The sequence below is a fragment of the Ceratotherium simum genome, chromosome 6 (assembly GCF_057802395.1).
Source record: "Ceratotherium simum simum isolate JZ-2026a chromosome 6, ASM5780239v1, whole genome shotgun sequence".
Taxonomy (NCBI): Eukaryota; Metazoa; Chordata; class Mammalia; order Perissodactyla; family Rhinocerotidae; genus Ceratotherium; species Ceratotherium simum.
Genome location: NC_141905.1, coordinates 49,070,826 through 49,087,928, shown reverse-complemented (window position 1 = coordinate 49,087,928; position 17,103 = coordinate 49,070,826). Strand labels below are relative to the sequence as shown.

Here is a 17,103-nt window from a genome sequence, read left to right as displayed (position 1 = left end):
AGCCTTGAAAGCCATGAATGAAAGGCATCAGGGCCCTCCAAGCATTCTTTTTACAAGTTTCACCTGCTCCCCCAGGGGCCCTCCTCAAGATTTCATCTGTGATCATATCACATGATTCCACATTAGTAACTCAAGAGAAAGGGTTGGGATGACCTAAATGGGAGGTCAAGGTGACTTCAGTGAGGAGCTATGCAACAGAGGCAGGCCATTTCCTTGGTTACTCTGACCATTCTCCATGCAAATATCATTCCCAGTGCCACATGGAAATACAAGTAGGCCCGTGATTACTTTTGGAAGGAATTACTTTTGGAAGCTTTGGGGTTCTAAAAAAAACCCCATGTTTAAGTATTACTGTGAATTTCAAGGTGCTAAAAAAACGTGCAGTGAGAAGAGTTCTTTCCCCGGTAAAACCTGTGTGTTGTATGTCTGGTAAACACAACCTCCAACACTCCAAGGTGTAGTGTACATAGTGTGAGTGACTTTCTCTCTCTCGTTTTCCATGGCCCATTTCTCACCATTGGCTCACTGGGAACATTTATAGAGTTTCTCTAATGACCTAGAGGGACTGACTATATCATCAAGACCACAAGTTACACCACCACTCTCCCTGGCTTCTAAAAGACTTTGAGCTCCAACTGCCAACATATGTTGCAAGACAAGATGAAAAAAAATAATTGCTTAAGAGCTTCCTTAGATTTTTTTTCTTTTAGTGCTAATCATGTGTACCCGGATGTTAGGCCCAAAGAGTAGAAATATCTGAGCTGTCATGATGAAAAGCCACTATTCTTTAAGTCACTGAGTGAAGATAAAATTCCAAACCTATATCATTATGATCAGGAGAGGACTGAATCAGAGGCATAATTAAGGCCAAGAACACAATTCCTCAAACAGCTCTCAGTCAGTGTAAAGCAATTTCAAGGACTGTCTGCCAGTCTCTGGGAGAGAAATTGCTCAGACGGCTTTGAGCTGGTTGTGGTTGTGCGTTATGACTCAAGATGCTTATCTGAAGGGTAGATAGTTGTGTCCAATAAATGAAAAGCTGCTTTGCTTGCCCGTTGAATTCTTGTGTTCAGAGGCCACCACCAGGGGCCTTGAAAAAGTCCTTCCTACATTGCAACATTTCACAATTGAAAAAAACAAAACAAAAAATAAGTTTTCCTGACAGATTTGGACAGGTTTATTCAAACATCCATTTTGCAGGGTCATGGGGCTGGAAGAGATCTTGGAGTTATTTTGAGCCTGGCCACTTCCTTTTATGAATGAAGAAACTGAGGCTCAGAGAAAGGATGTGGCTTTTAGTCTCCAGGCCCTCAAGTTGTTCTCTATTCCCGTGAACTTTCTGAAAGTTAGTTTACTCCAGATAGGGAATGCGACAAGTCAAATTAGCAGTACATATCTTTTTTAATTTCAACCCTAATGCTCTAATCTTGAATGAGAGATGGTTGTTACATTCAATTCCACATAATTTTCTTTATGGGAAATGAACCACATCCAGCACATAATACCCTCCACTCCCACACCGTCACTAAAATCAATTAGAAGTTGTGAAGGAATCTGAGGAGGTTTAGTTTATTTTGCCTTCAGGCAGGAAGGCAGGATAGACTTAAAATGATCCTAATCAGATGAACACATTTTTACAATCTTAAAAATATCCACTGATGAAAATGTGGTATCTTCCCTCTGAAAACTCTGCCACTATCTGTGCTGATTTTTGTGTACTGAAGATGTCATTGGCCCCCTCTCACTGGCCACAGAGAATGAATTCTGAGTCTCTTTCCAGTGGTTGGTTGGACTCATTCTGTATGAAGAAATTGACCTTCCTCGTGAATTTTCAAGATGGACACGGCTGCTCTGCCTGTGATTTTGTGCATAGCTATAGCTACGATTTTGGTCCTCTACTCATAATGCTAAACTAAATTGTCTACCCAGTCCAGCTGTTTCCCACTTAGCTGAGAGCCAGCCATCACAGGATCTGAGGGCTGAAGAGATCATTTAGATCAGCCCTCAAACAGAAAGACATTTCTTTGCCTCTTTGTTTTTTTGGCTGAGGAAGATTTGCCCTGAGCTAATATCTGCTGCCAATCTTCCTCTTTTTGTGTATGAGCCACCACCACAGCATGGCTACTGATAGACGAGTGGTGTAGGTCAGCACCCAGGAACTGAACCTGGGCCATTGAAGTGGAGCACACCAGACTTTAACCACTAGGCCACTGAGGCTGGCCCATGCCTCTTTCTTAAAAGATCTCCCAAGGCAAGGCCTGCAAAACCTCGCTTAGAAATGCATTTTTCCATGTAACCTCGGTTTTCCTAAGTCATTTGTGAAGGAATTAAAAAGAATTATTTTTCTCCTAAGATTAAAGGGATCAAGAAAGCCTTTCCAAAGATTTCGCAACTTACTTTGATATGGGGGTGTTTTGCACACGTTGTCCCCCACACACGGGAACAATACTCCTCTTTTCTATTTTCGTAGAATTCAGGGTCTTGTAAGATAGCCACCCTCCGTCCACTGTATGTCAGGGCAAACTCGCTGCACCCTGCCAGCCGTGTCTTATCATCCTCAGAGACAGGCAGTACAATGGGAATGCTCATGTTGATCACACCATCTGTAGAAAGAGCCATGTGATGCATGAATATGGGATACAAGGTGTGCTGTCCTTTAAGCATGACTCAAATATGCACAATGTCCCTTCCAGACATTTCCTGCAAAAGGCATTAAGACCTAAATCCACCGTGGTTGTGTTGCCTGCACCAGTTTCTCTAGAGTCTATGATGAGAAGTTCTTAAGGGTATTCTCAAAGCAAGAGTTGGGACTTTTGTGGAAAATGGGCTGAGTTTCAAATCGCAGAGGTGGCTTCAGTAAGCTATCTAACTTGGGGGATCAGGAAGGGTGTCTCCCTTCTGGGTTCCTTGTTTAAAGCTTAGTCCTGACCTCAACGTACTAGGGAGCTTAGTCTTTAAAAACCCAATTAAACAAAATAAAGGTTGGTAAAACAAACCAAAACAAAAGCCTCTAGTCTTTCTTGGAAATGAAACTTGTATCAACATTGGCAAGTCTCTTAATATCTGTTTAGGCTCTACTTTCACTACCAACACATTGAATCAAAAAAGAAAAAAAATCACTCTAACATTAAACAACAGAACTCCAAACAAGCAGTCCCCCTGATGTTGTTTGTCTACTGTGCTCCAGGCACAGCATCACCTTTAAATGTTTTTGAAAAGGAAATCACAAGTCTTGCTAGCTCAACCACAGTTGAGAACCATCAGTCAAAAAACCCAGAGGAGTGAAAAACAACATCAAGTTTATTCACTAAAGCTCAGGCCCTTTCCGTAGAGAGTGAGCAGCTCTCACCTTTATGCTGAGTCTGTCACTTTAAAAGGAATTTAAATACACTGGGTGTGCTGGTTTCTCAATATACAACACAACAAATTGGAAGATGTGGAGTGTGGTGTTCAGAAAATTTACATTTTCAGCTGCAAGAAATGTCGAGTGACAGCTGAACCACAAAGAAAGAGACAGGAAAACTGCTTAAAAACACACATTAGAAACAGAGATGGTTAATTTTATGTGTCAACTTGGCTAGGCCATGGTTCCCAGATATTTGTTCTAGCATTATTCTAGATGTTTCTCTGAAGGTATTTTTAGATATGATTAACATTTAAGTCAGTAGACTTTGAGTAAGGCAGATTACCCTCCATGATGTGGTGGGCCTTGGCCAATCAGTTGAAGGCCTTAATAGAAAAAGAAGAGGGAATCATGCCAGCAGACTGCCTCTGGACTTGAACTGTAACTCTTCCCTGGGTCTACAGCCTGCCAGTCTACCCTGCAGATTCCAGACTTGCCAAGCTTCCACAATTGCATAAGCCAATTCCTTAAAAATCTCCTTTCTTGGGGCCGGCCCAGTGGCATAGTGGTTAAGTTCGTGTGCTCTGCTTCAGCGGCCCGGGGTTCACAGGTTTGGATCCCAGGCGCAAACCTACGCACCACTTATCAAGCCATGCTGTGGCAGACGTCCCACATAAAAAATAGAGGAAGATGGGCACAGATCTTAGCCCAGGGTCAATCTTCCTCAGCAAAAAGAGGAAGATTGGCAACAGATGTTAGCTCAGGGCTAATCTTCCTCACCAAAAAAAGAAAAAGAAAAATCTCCTTTCTCTCTCTCTCCCTCACTCCCTCTCTCTCTCTTTCTCTCTTTCTTTCTCTTTTTTTTTTTTTTTTTTTTAAAGATTTTATTTATTTATTTTTTCCCCCAAAGCCCCAGTAGATAGTTGTATGTCATAGCTGCACATCCTTCTAGTTGCTGTATGTGGGACGCGGTCTCAGCATGGCCGGAGAAGCAGCACGTCGGTGCGAGCCCGGGATCCGAACCCGGGTCGCCAGCACTGGAGCGCGCTCACTTAACCACCAAGCCACGGGGCCGGCCCATCTTTCTTTCTCTTTCTAGTGCACGCGTGCGCACACACACACGGTTCTGTTTCTCTGGCAACACTGACTAATACAGAAACTAAAAATACAGAGTCATGGGGGTCCTTCAGTGTCGGGGCCAACAATCCCACAGCTCTCCAATCCTCAGGGTACCATTACACTGGAGCTCAGCTTAATAACTGGTATAACTAATGATGACGGAGTCTTAAGTTTCCTTGTTTAACACGTTCTTTTTTTTAAAGTGAATAAGAAGTTGTCGATTGGGTTTTTTAGAGGTAAGAACATTTTTTAAGTGTTTCTAGATAAAATGGTTAAAAGGTGTAGTTGTTTTTTAGTTTGGGGCTTAAAAGGATACAATTTGGCTCCCCAGAAACATCTAATTTCTTAATGAAGCCAGATAATGTAAAAGAAATTATACAACTGTTTTCCTTCTTTTGTAATTGGGCCCTAACTTTCTAACAAATATGTTAGTCTCTTAATTGTACTTACAGGTGAGAAAATGGGGGCACACAGTTAAGTGTATAACACTAAAGAATATTAGGGAGACTTTGTGGGAGTTCCCAAGTTCAAGACTCAGAAGGGAATGAAACGAAGGTGAACAAAGAAAACATTCAACTCCAGAGGAAAAAAAATGCAGTGATTTATGGATTTCAGGAAATGTACCATAGATTAATGAGGTCTTTTAAACCTAACTTTCAAAATCCAACGTTTAGAGTACCTCTCACAGAGGTAAAGATCTGAGATCTGAGTTCTATTCCTTTGGGGCATAACACTCCCTTTAGTAGCTATGAAACCAAAGTCTCCAGGCAAATCAACTTACACCTTTTAAACACTCTCCAAACGTTACTAGGACCTAAAGAATGTCACAGGAGATAGACAGCAACTGCCAGCAATAAAGAACGCCTGTTTATCATAAAATCCTGCAACCTGCTCTCAGACCCTTTGTAAACCACAAGTAAGATACTGTGCAGAGAGTATGGGTTTCGTGATTCAAATAACCCCTCTGGGGCCGATGGGTGGTGCAAGCAGTTGAGCACACGCGCTCCTCTGCGGCGCCCCGGGGTTCGCCGGTTCGGATCCCAGGCATGCATCGACGCACCACTTGTCAAGCCATGCTGTGGCGGCGTCCCATATAAATTGGAGGAAGATGGGCACGGATGTTAGCTCAGGGCCAATCTTCCTCAGGAAAAAAAGAGGAGGATTGGCATCGGATGTTAGCTCAGGGCTGATCTTCCTCACAAATAAATAAATAAATAAATAACTCCTCTGTTACAAAGTTCATGGGCAATCAGAGCAGTCCAAGCCCTGTGCAGAGAACAGTAAACTCAAAGTCAGGCGTTCTCCCATCTACCACCTGTGTCATTCGCCTTCTCGGTACTCAGTTTCCTCACTTGAAAAATGGAATAATAAATAACATGTTAATCCCTTGGTTGCTGGGTGGAGGCATGACTAGATCAACGGAGGTTTATGATAAAAGATAAATAAACCCACCACATAGTCCAGTTGAGACAAAGGGCGAGAAGCTAACAAAGAATGACACCTTTGAAGATGTTGATGATCTAATTAGAAATCATGCATTCTGTGGATTGCTGATCACCCTGCTTATACAAAGTGACTTGACCAAAATAAAGTGAAAACAAAATCAAAGCAAAGGGTAAGCAGGGGCCGGCCCCGTGGCCCAGCGGTTAAGTGCGTGCGCTCCGCTACTAGCGGCCCGGGTTGGGATCCTGGGCGCATACCGACCCACCGCTTCTCCGGCCATGCTGAGGACGCGTCCCACATACAGCAACTGGAAGGATGTGCAACTATGACATACAACTATCTACTGGGGCTTTGGGGGAAAAAAAGGAGGAGGATTGGCAATAGATGTTAGCTCAGAGCCGGTCTTCCTCAGCAAAAAGAGGAGGATTGGCATGGATGTTAGCTCAGGGCTGATCTTCCTCACAAAAAAATAAAAATAAAAAAATAAAAGGTCAGGGGGATGCTGGAGGAAGCCTAGCTCTGCCTGCAGCATGCTTGCAGTGCTGTCTTCCATCCATCATTCTGGGTTGAAATGCAAGGGATACTTCACTTTCCTGTTGCAATCACCTCCTTCAGTCCACTAGGTTCCCGCCCAATGTAGCCTCTGATCCACCTTCATCTTGGCCTTGAGAGAAAATCCGAACTGAGGAAACGGCACTCCCTGACAGGTTGTCAAGATAAGAGAGCTAATCTGTGGGATGTTACGGAAAGGAGTTCTACCGAGTAATAATGCCAACTGTTCTCATACACCTGTGGCTACAACTCCACACAGGTGTAAGCAGATTTCCTGTGGTTTCCCTGTCATCTTTATCAACTGTCTCATACATAAACTTATCCAACAATTTAACTCTGTGCTGAAACATCCTCCATGGCTTTAAACATTGACTGGGGCTGTCAGCCTTTTTTCATCGTGTACTTCAGCTCTGGCGGGAACTGCCTTGATGATCTTATTGTGGTATATTTCACTTTGGCAAATAGTAGTGTGGTTTTGTAGCCATGGTTAGTCCAACACATAACTTCATGTTCAATTGAATAATTTTGCTTTTGCTTTAAATAATTTTCAAGCCTTTTGTTTTAACCTTGTAGATCTGCTTATCAGTTGTTGGGGACTATTTCTGTGTATAAACTAAATTACTTTTTATTCCTTAACTAGGCTTTTTTAAGGAAAAACAACAATGATAAAAACAACACCAAAGATAAATGACGTCTTCAGAATTTTACCTTTTCATTCTGGTATAGTGCAGAAGTTTACTGTCGCAGCAAGTGTGTATTTATTCCCAATTCTCTAACTACCAATTGTTATAGCTTGAAATTAAATTCATGCATAATTACACATCACAAACAAATGAAGTACAATCATCCACGATCCAACCAGGTGCTTCACTTTAAATTGCATCTAAAATTGATTTATCCTTCATCAATTATAAATGTTTTATAAATGCAATAGAAAAAAAATTTCCAGATTTGTGAAACTAAATGAGGACCAACACTCAGTAGAAATAATTAGCAGACAGGATCATAAATTTTTAAAATCTCAGGAACAAAATGTGCAATAGTTTAGAAACAAGTTTACTTTTGTCAGCCAAACACAACACTATAAACAACAGCTGCATCTGATCCAGAAATTTCCTGTTATTTGGACTCCAATCCACAGAAGAATATAGCATTATGCTATTATAACTGGTTGGATCATGAATTGTTAGCAATTCCAACTGGTTCATTTGGATCTTTTTTAGTTATGCTCTTAACCATTTCTAATTAATGTAACATATCTAATTATAATAATTTAACTACTTGGAAAGTTAAAGTACATACCAGGAACGACCATGCCTAGAGAAATACAAACACAAGTAAGAAACATGTTTTCAGCTCTCCAGGAAAATAATCTTAAAGCAACAATGTCAAGGAACAAATTCCTATTATGAAACTTCACACATACAACATACAAATATACTGAGCTCTTTCCTATTGCTATTTTTAAAAATAGAGACTATCTGACAGCAAAAAGCTGGTGAAACCAGAATTTGTGTTGAATATTGTTCAATACAATCCAAAAGCATTATTCAGATAATTATCTGTTTTAAAATAATTATAACATACATCAACAGCCCCTCCAACTTTAGCACGAAGTTGTCTCTTACAAATATGTGATGTTATAACTACTGTCAAATGGTCCCAGACCAGACTTTGGGAGATGTGGAAGCAAACTGCTCTAGAACGTCCTAGAATCACAGATGTTTAGAGGGCATGAAACTATGCCCAGCGGAAGTACAAATACTAGAGCCAGGATAACCTGGATTTGAATCCAGGCTTCAAGTGAGTTATTTAAACTTTACAATACTTATTTGCTCAAATGGAAAAAATATCTTCACAGTGGTGTTATCCAGATTAAATGTGATATCCTATGTCAAACGCCAGGGTCAGAACACATTACCTGCTAAATAAATGCTAGCAGTATATATGGAAAGGCCTCAAGCCCTGCCTTGGAAAGCCATGTATTCTTTTAAACTTTCACCATCTGAATGAGATAGGTATAGTTATTAAATCCCCATTTTACAGACAGGGAACTGAGGCCCAGCGAGTTTAAATCATTTGCCCCAGATTCATAGCTCATCACTGGCTGTGAACCCAGATGGTTTGGCTCCACAGCTCACTCTTACCCACTATGATATTCTGCCTCTGTTTAGCTAGAGATGGGCAGCATATTATATCCCTGGTATCTATTTTTATTAACTGATTTACATAGGAGTTGAGGAGGCTTCTGGAGGGTGTGGGGACTTTTGAATCCTAACTACAACTGGGGTTGCCTAGACATGTCCAGTAGACTCTGGTTGCAGGGGTAGATGGTGGAGCCAGCACAGAATCCCTGCAGGGAAAAAAGGAGTCTTGCAGAGAGTCCCAGAAACAGGCCTGCAGGTTGGAATGGGGTGTGGGTTATGGAAACAGCATGACATCTGCTCTCAACCTCCCCTCACATAGCCAAATCAGCAACCACAGGAGAATAAAGAGGTGTGTATGGATTATAGGAGTTATTTCACTCAATTCTCTAGCTCTGTGGGACTCAAGCAACGTGCTGGAGGGTCCTCTACTGAGATTAACACAGAGGAAGGGAACATCCTCCTTCCCACTTGAGAAAGAGTCTGTGAACTGCCACAGCCCTGTGGGCACAAGGCTGACCCGAATGGGCAGGATCTGCACCTCTGTGGGTGCAGAGAGCCACACAGATCCACATAGCAAGTGGCGTATGGCCATGGGCCTGACTCAGGAGCACAGGAAACACACCCCTTGAGAACTCCCACCAACAGGTGGGTGCAGGCTTTGTAAAGAACTGGGATTTCTGTATGAGCAGGTAGGGGCTAGGAACTAGCCAGATTCAAGTATTAATGGGAAAGTGACCTCATTCATATCCGCATAGATGCCTGGACTACTTGGGAAGTGGAAGCAATAATAAGTGCTTCATCCACCTCATGGTAGTGAGGACCAAATAAGAAAAAGACAAGCAATGTGTTTTGCAAATTGAAGAACACTGTAAAATGAAATTGAAATTATGTGAGAGGAAGAAAAAGAGATTTTGCCTAAATTATCCAGAGGGATTATCTGTATTAGCTGTTCTTTATCTTTTTGGATCATAGACTCCTTTAAAAATCTATCAAAAGCTTCGAACTCTTAACCCAGGAAAATTCCCCTTCTCCCCTTCTTAACACAAACTATTTTTGCCTAGTCTAGGATGATTTTGTCCCCTCACCTTGCAGTCCTAGAGCCAAGGTTAAGGACCCTGATTTCTACTAACATTGACTTCTGCAACCACAACCACCGCCCTGGTATTTTTATTTATGGCACAAATACTTGTCAATGGTAACAGCACTGTGTCTGTAATAAGGTCCTCACTTTCAATGTGGTTCACTTGTCTTTTGGCCACAGCTCTGGTCTGAGTGCTCATGGTCAACCTCTTGTTCGGGGCTGGCTGCTGAGTCCAGCGACATTTACTTGATCCAGCCTGTCTTTGGCATGTGTCAAAATTAACACATCAAGGTAAATGTCAGCCTTTCTTGTACAGACATCCTGGCTTTCTAACTTTTATTGGAAAGGACATCAAGAGAGCAGCCTGGGATGGAAAGAGCACTGGGCCAAAAGTCAGGAGATTCTCGACTCTGGTCTTGGGCTCCTCACTTATCAATGGTATGAACTTGAGCAAAGGACTTAACCTTAGGTCAGTTTCCTCATCTGGAAAGCAGAATAATAATAGTTGCCTGTCTTCTAGGGCTTTCATAAGGATCAAATAAAATAATGCCTGAGAAAATGCTGTGAAAACAGAGAAATGCTGTATAGATATGCATTATTATTATTGTTAAGGCAAGCTATAAGTAAATCAAGTGTCTTTTGGAATGTTATTTAATCTGAGAAATGAAGGTCTCGGGTTGTGGGACATTATCAGCCACAGCAGAGGAATAAGGAGAGAGAGCCCATTTTGACCAGACTTTGAGTTCTGATTCTGGCTCTATGCCCCATTCCCCAGGTAGAGGTACAAGCCCAGAACTCGAACGTCTTTACCAAGAAAGAACATCTCACCTGATTTTTCTTCCTCAAAGGTTTGGAGCCCTGCTCAGTATTACAAATTCAAGAGGAAGATGGGCACGGATGTTAGCCCAGGGCCAATCTTCCTCAGCAAAAAGAGGAGGATTGGCAACAGATTTTAGCTCAGGGCTAACCTTCCTCACCAAAAAAAAGAAAAAACAAAGCCGGCCTGGTGGCACAAGTGGTTAAGTGCACGCACTCCGCTTCAGCGGCCTGGGATTCGCGGGTTTGGATCCCAGGCGTGCACTGACGCACCACCTGTCAAGCCATGCTGTGGTGGCGTCCCATATAAAGCAGAGGAAGGTGGGCACGGATGTTAGCTCAGGGCCAATCTTCCTCAGCAAAAAAAGAGGAGGATTGGCATCAGATGTTAGCTCAGGGCTGATCTTCCTCACACACACACACACAAAAAAAGCCAAATTCAGCGTGACTCTACCACCACCCCTTCCCCACTTAGCAGTCATTCTCCAAGGTCTTGACATCGACAAACTCCATTTGATAAGCTCAGGCAGTTCTAGGAAGGAAATGACCATAGAAGGGACCGGAAGTTTTCTGAATAACACATGCTTGTGACCTTGATCAGATCAGTTCTCTAGAAGCCATCCAGCTTGTGCCCAGAAAGCTGCCTTAACACCCCCTGTTAGAATTTCCTGGATGAAGCCATCCTAATATACTTCATGTATGGACACGGATATCGACACTTTACTATCCACCAAGGAGAGGAGCTGCTGCAATAATGTTTGACAGACCAACCTGGAGGGTAGGAGGCACCCTGCCAATGAGCACCGTGTGCTGAGTTCATCCTGGCTGCCGCAGGATGGTCCTAGCAGCTGGCAATGGTGCTTCCGACTGTCCCCTGCCTTCTGAACACCAGGGCCAGCAAAGGGCAGGTAGAGATGAAGCAGACTTAACCTTCTCTTGGCTTGGTATGCACGTTAAACCTTCATTTTTCAGTTCTTTAGTTTTAAATAATGAATAATCCTTTGAGGATAACCAAAAAAATCCTCAAAATGGAAGCTTATACACAATAGAATTGGACACACTGTAAATGATCTAAATATTTTCACAGTAAGATTTACAAACCAAGGATTAACATTTCTTGTTCCTGTAAAGACTTCTGAGAAACATTATTTTTCTTTAATAATGAAGAGTAAGAAACAAGCAAACGAAAAAAACCTCATACCATCTAGCAGAGTGCCAAAGTGTAAAGCCTGCAAGTACTCCTTCTCCCGCATAAAACCTCTGAGGGGAGTGGCCCAGCCTTCACTCAAAACTTGGACCCACTGAAGATCCAGCTGCAAAACAGGAAAGGCAGGTGAACATTTCCATAAGCTGCTTCCCAGCCATCTGGCCCCAGGGCAGTCCTTTCTTTCCCAGTTAACAGGAGAATGAAGGCAGAACATTTTATGTTTTAAGTGTTCCCATATGTTATGCTGACCCATGGTCTACGGGCCAGATAAATTTGTGTCTAGAACTTTCCTACAGGACAGTGGTGAAAAGATTTCAAGTTGAGATGATTTATTTGAATACTTCAGGCTGTATCTATCCTTATGATGTGTGTGTTGAAAATTCACTCTTCTTTCTTCCTTTTTTCCACAAAAATTCTTGTTTGGCTACATTTTTTCACCAAATGTACCTAGTTATTTGAATGAATTGGACAAACCATTGAGTCCAAGATAAAAGTCCAAATTCTTAGCATGATACTGAAAGCCCTTTAAGCTCTGGTCCCCTGGGGCTCATGTAGGGATTTCTACCTCCTCCCACTCCCCACTTGGGGGCCTATTGCCAAAAGTGCCAGACAATGTATAGTCTAAACACACATGTGGTTTCTGGCCTATCACCCTCCCCACCTGAAAACTCCTCTTCATCCTTTAAAACCCAGCTCATGGGTTACTGCTCTGAAACCTTTCCTGTCAGCCCTAGGACTAAAAAAACTAATCATTAAATTATTTGTTCTTCTGTACTTTGCAGCCCGTTTTCTTATTGAAACTATCATTCCACACTGTAATTAAAACTATGTGTTTCTCATCTGCCCGGAGCATTGGAGTGCTCAGGATTTATTTTGTAAAGTCAGGGGGCTCCGTTTATAAATTGTCATGATTTACTAGAGTATGGAGTCTTCATGAGCTGAAGCAAGTTCCCAATTTACTCTGTCTCTCATTAAAATGTCCAAAGTTTTAATGGCTAACAAAAAGTTACCAATGAAGACTTGATCACCTTATATGTACCAACTAACACTGACCCATAAAAAGGTCAAGGCATCTGCAGGGCAGTTTGCTGGGGCTGCATCTTATATCTTCCAGGTAGTAAAATCAATGCAACCAAAGCTGTCTCCCTCTCTCCTCAGACTAGACTCTCCCTGATGAAGGAAGAGCAGGATTTGCAGAGCAGAAAAAGTTCAAGGCATTCATATCACTTTAGGTCAAGGTTGCTTTCCTTTTCTTCAAATTCCTTCTCGATTGCCCAAGAAGCACTTGTATTCTGGACAAACTGTTTTCTTAGCCGCTGCCAACAAATAATTACTGCCTATTGCCTGCAGTTTGGCACAATCAAAGGTAAAAATGACAACTATGTAAAATTGTCCTATGCAAATATACCAGTTACCTTCCTGGTCTGCCTCTGTAGATGGCATTGATCAGCTGCCTTGTGTAAACTCTTGGTAACAGATTTATTTGGAGAAAAGGTAAGAAATAATTGGCAAAATGAAGTGTTTTTCTTTATGGACATTGCATTTCCCTTATGCATACCTTCCTTAATGTAACTGCAAATGGGTTACAATGACTGATGTGAAGCCTAATTCTCCTTGGGCCAGTGCGCACCCTCTCACCTTGGTAATTGATAACGAAGGGAGAGCTTCAGCCTCAGCTTGCACCTGGCCGAGCTTGTTTTCGGGCACAAAGAGTTCATGGATGCCTTTGATTACAGTATGGGGTACAATGTTCTGAAATGAAGCAGAATTGTGAGCAATTTGAAATGAAAACAGTAAAAAGAAGGCTTCAGCTAATAGATTATCTTTCATGACTTTATTAAGTTAAAATCAAAAGACAACCAGTCCACCCACCTGCTCTTGCAGAAGTTCCACTACCTGCTGGACACAGTCACCCACTGAAGACAAGTTGGTTTTCAGCACAAGCTCAGGAGTTTCAGGTTTCTCATAATCAGAATCAATACCCGTAAACCCTGCAAGACAGAGGGTGAGAATCACATCTGCACCGACAGAACAACTGTTTTAATCAATAAGATATAACACGTGTTAGAAGAGTGTGTGAAACTGAGAATTCACGTTAGAATAGAAAAGGTCAAACAACCATCCTTGACCTCCAGCCATAGATAAGAAAATATACAACTATATTGTCAATATAGAAAGCCCCTGATTTGCAACAACATCTTTCTAAGTCCAAGCCCTCTGCAGCTGATTAGTTTCAAAAAGGAAGACAAGGAGAAGGAAAAACTCTGAAACACACACTCACAGATCCATATGCACTGTAGTTCTCCGAAATTTATTGCGTATGGGTGAGGCGATTGTTCTTGACAATTACAAGCCCACATTTTAATAAGCCCATGGATATAATGAATATATTATGGTTTGATAAAAAGTTGTGTATTCTAGGGGCCGACCCCATGGCCGAGGGGTTAAAGTTCCACGTGCTCCGCTTTGGCGGCCTGGGTTCGCGGGTTCAGTTCCCGGGTGCAGAACTATACCACTCATCACCATGCTGTGGTGGCGACCCACATACAAAATAGAGGAAGATTGGCACAGATGTTAGCTCAGGGCCAGTCTTCTTCAAGCCAAAAAAAAAAAAAAAAAACAGGAAGATTGGCAACAGATGTTAGCTCAGGGAGAATCTTCCTCAGCAAAAGAAAAAAATAGTTGTGTATGTTATATGCAATTTTGGAAAGCAGTCTTTGAAACTTCAGAGAGATTTGTGGGGACAGACTGAGAAGTATCAATAGCATAAGTAACTGACAATGGTGCCACTCACTGAGCTGGTTCTCCTACCTTTGATCTCCCCGGCTCGGGCCCGTTTGTAGAGGCCTTTTACATCTCTGCTCTCACAAATATTCAGAGGCGCATCCACAAATACTTCAAAGAATGGCAGTCCCGCTGATTCATGGATTTTGCGGGCATTCTCACGATCCTGGAAAAAAATACACATAAGAATGTAAGAAGAGGTTTCACAATGAAATTCTTCATCACAAAACATTGTGCGCTCTAGAATTCTATAGCCTTAAGAAACAGTGGAGTTTCTGCAGAGGTGGTGGGAAACTCGTCCTTAAGTCCAGAAGTTTTGCTCTAGTAAACATAGCTCTCTCAAGGACTTTCAGAGAAAACCACGGGAAAGAAACTCTACTAAAGGACAGGGCTGGCAATATGGGAGCATTTCATTCAAAAGGTGTGTTCAAAGCATGCAGCGTCTTATTCGTAGTTCAAAGAAATTTCCTGTTTTGAAACAGGAAGAATGACACTCCACCTCGCTGATTTCAACATTAAACACACATAACCCTATGCTTTGACAATAAACTGCTGTTTTCTTCAGCAGGCCAAGCATTCTGGCCTTTTGGAGATATGAAATCACAGTTTAAAGTTTAAAGTTTTTCTTGTTTAAGTTTTTCTTCCTTCAACTCTGGCCAAATGTACCCTACAACTGTGAACGCGGAAGAGTTTATGTCAACCGGTGCCCTAGCATCTGGAAATGAAGGAACTCTCTTCTTATAACCAATATTAAATAGAGGAAATGAGGGAGCAAGTGAGGGGAGGAAGAAACAGTGGGGGAAACTGAAAGCTTAACATTCCCTTGTGCCCTCCCCCCACCCTCCTCCTTTTCCTGGCAGTCTGAGAGCACTGGCGCTGTGTGTGGGAATTGTGTGCAGCCGAATCATCTTACCTTTGTGAAAGGAGAAATGAAGCTGGTAATGCAGACCAGACCAGCATCAGCAAACAGCTTAGCCACCTCGGCAATCCGCCGGATATTTTCTTCTCTGTCCCCGGGAGAGAATCCAAGGTTCTTGTTGAGGCCATGACGGATGTTGTCCCCATCGAGGGAGTAACACGGGATGGCGTGGGAGACAAGGTACTCTTCCAGGGCAAAACTTATGGTTGTTTTTCCAGCACCGGAGAGACCTGTTCAGAACAGGCAAGACAAACTGGCATTGTCCCCAATTGTTTAAGATGATAAATTGTGACTTGATCCAGTAATTTAAGTGTAATTACACCCTCATTACAATCATTTGATTGACCTCAAATCAAAACCATTAAAATCTAGAAAAAGCATAGTTTTCTACAAGTACTTGTATTTCTTTCAAATCTTGAAATATAACTATTTGTCCCTTGTTAGGATTATAGCCTTTCAAAGCAAGCAGGGTTCATAAGTAGGGAGACCTGGGGGGCTGTGAATGGTTCTTGGTGAGTTCTGCTTTGCCTGCAGAATGTTTTAAAGATTAGAAAGTTGTGCATACAAATCCAGATTCTGGCTTCTCTTGAAAAAATCAGATCTGCCGACTGTTCTCTTATCCCCTCCTGACAGCAATCAGCTGGAGTGGAGGGGACAGGCAGCCCCTGGAAACTGGGAGCCCCACCTCCCTTGTGGACGTCACTAAACAACCATCTGACAACAGAGCCCACATACTGTCCTTTTGGCTTCAAGATGTTTCCAAGATGACTCTCAAAACATGAAGACAGAGAGCCCTCCTGAGCTAGGCTACAGATGAATTTGAGCTGCCATACACTGTTAGGTGTTTGGAGTCTTTACGTGAGAACAGAGTTACCCCGTGCCTTTTGCCGTGGCTTCAAAGCACAATGATTGGAATATACTTTATAATTTCTATATGAGGGCCGGCCCCGTGGCTTAGCCGTTAAGTGCGTGCACTACGCTGCGGGCGGCCCGGGTTCGGATCCCGGGCGCACACCGACGCACCGCTTCTCCGGCCATGCTGAGGCCGCGTCCCACATACAGCAACTAGAAGGATGTGCAGCTATGACATACAACTATCTACTGAGGCTTTGGGGGGAAAAATAAATATAAATAAAATCTTTAAAAAAAAAATAATTTCTATATGAGACAAGACACAAGGAGAAAGGGAAAGAAATGCCACCTGCCAGAATTACTTAAGAGCTCCAAGTCTAAACTACCCTGGAAAAGTAGCAGTCTAAAAATTCAGTTGTCCTGAAGATCTCTGAACCCGAAGAATACGCCATCATGCCAAGCCACTGTCAGATGGTACCCGGGCATGGGAGAGGAAAAGTTAGAGGGGAAGAAAAGAAGGTCAAGAGGTTAATACAGAAAAGACAGCAGGAGGAAAAGAGGAAAAAGATGGAAAATAGAAGAGCAGGGATGAAGGACAGAGAGGAAGGGCAGAAAGGAAACTTGGCAAGAAAGGCAATATACGAAAGGTAAACCACTAGTTTCCATATTTTCAGCTATGTTTTAAAGTCATGCCCTTGGCTTTGACAAGAATCATTAGAAGAAATGGCTACATGAAGAATGTGTTGGCAATCTTTTTAAATCATTACTGAAGACATTGTTTATTATATTATTATGGAACTCAGTGTCATTTGAATAAAGACTAATATGATAAATTAAATT

General features: G+C 42.3%; 1 protein-coding gene across 3 annotated transcripts in view; it reads right to left on the bottom strand.

The window, feature by feature from the left end:
- The window catches only part of PAPSS2 (3'-phosphoadenosine 5'-phosphosulfate synthase 2), a 79,913-nt gene that overhangs the window by 12,574 nt on the left and 50,236 nt on the right, over positions 1 to 17,103 (bottom strand). For all 3 annotated transcript variants that reach the window (XM_087432214.1, XM_087432215.1, XM_087432213.1), the window contains exons 3-8: positions 15,406 to 15,641; positions 14,520 to 14,658; positions 13,581 to 13,699; positions 13,347 to 13,460; positions 11,703 to 11,814; positions 2,398 to 2,603 (exon numbers count right to left, since the gene is read on the bottom strand). In XM_087432214.1, the coding sequence (XP_087288340.1) occupies positions 2,398 to 2,603; positions 11,703 to 11,814; positions 13,347 to 13,460; positions 13,581 to 13,699; positions 14,520 to 14,658; positions 15,406 to 15,641 (926 nt within the window). The remainder of the gene's footprint in view (positions 1 to 2,397; positions 2,604 to 11,702; positions 11,815 to 13,346; positions 13,461 to 13,580; positions 13,700 to 14,519; positions 14,659 to 15,405; positions 15,642 to 17,103) is intronic.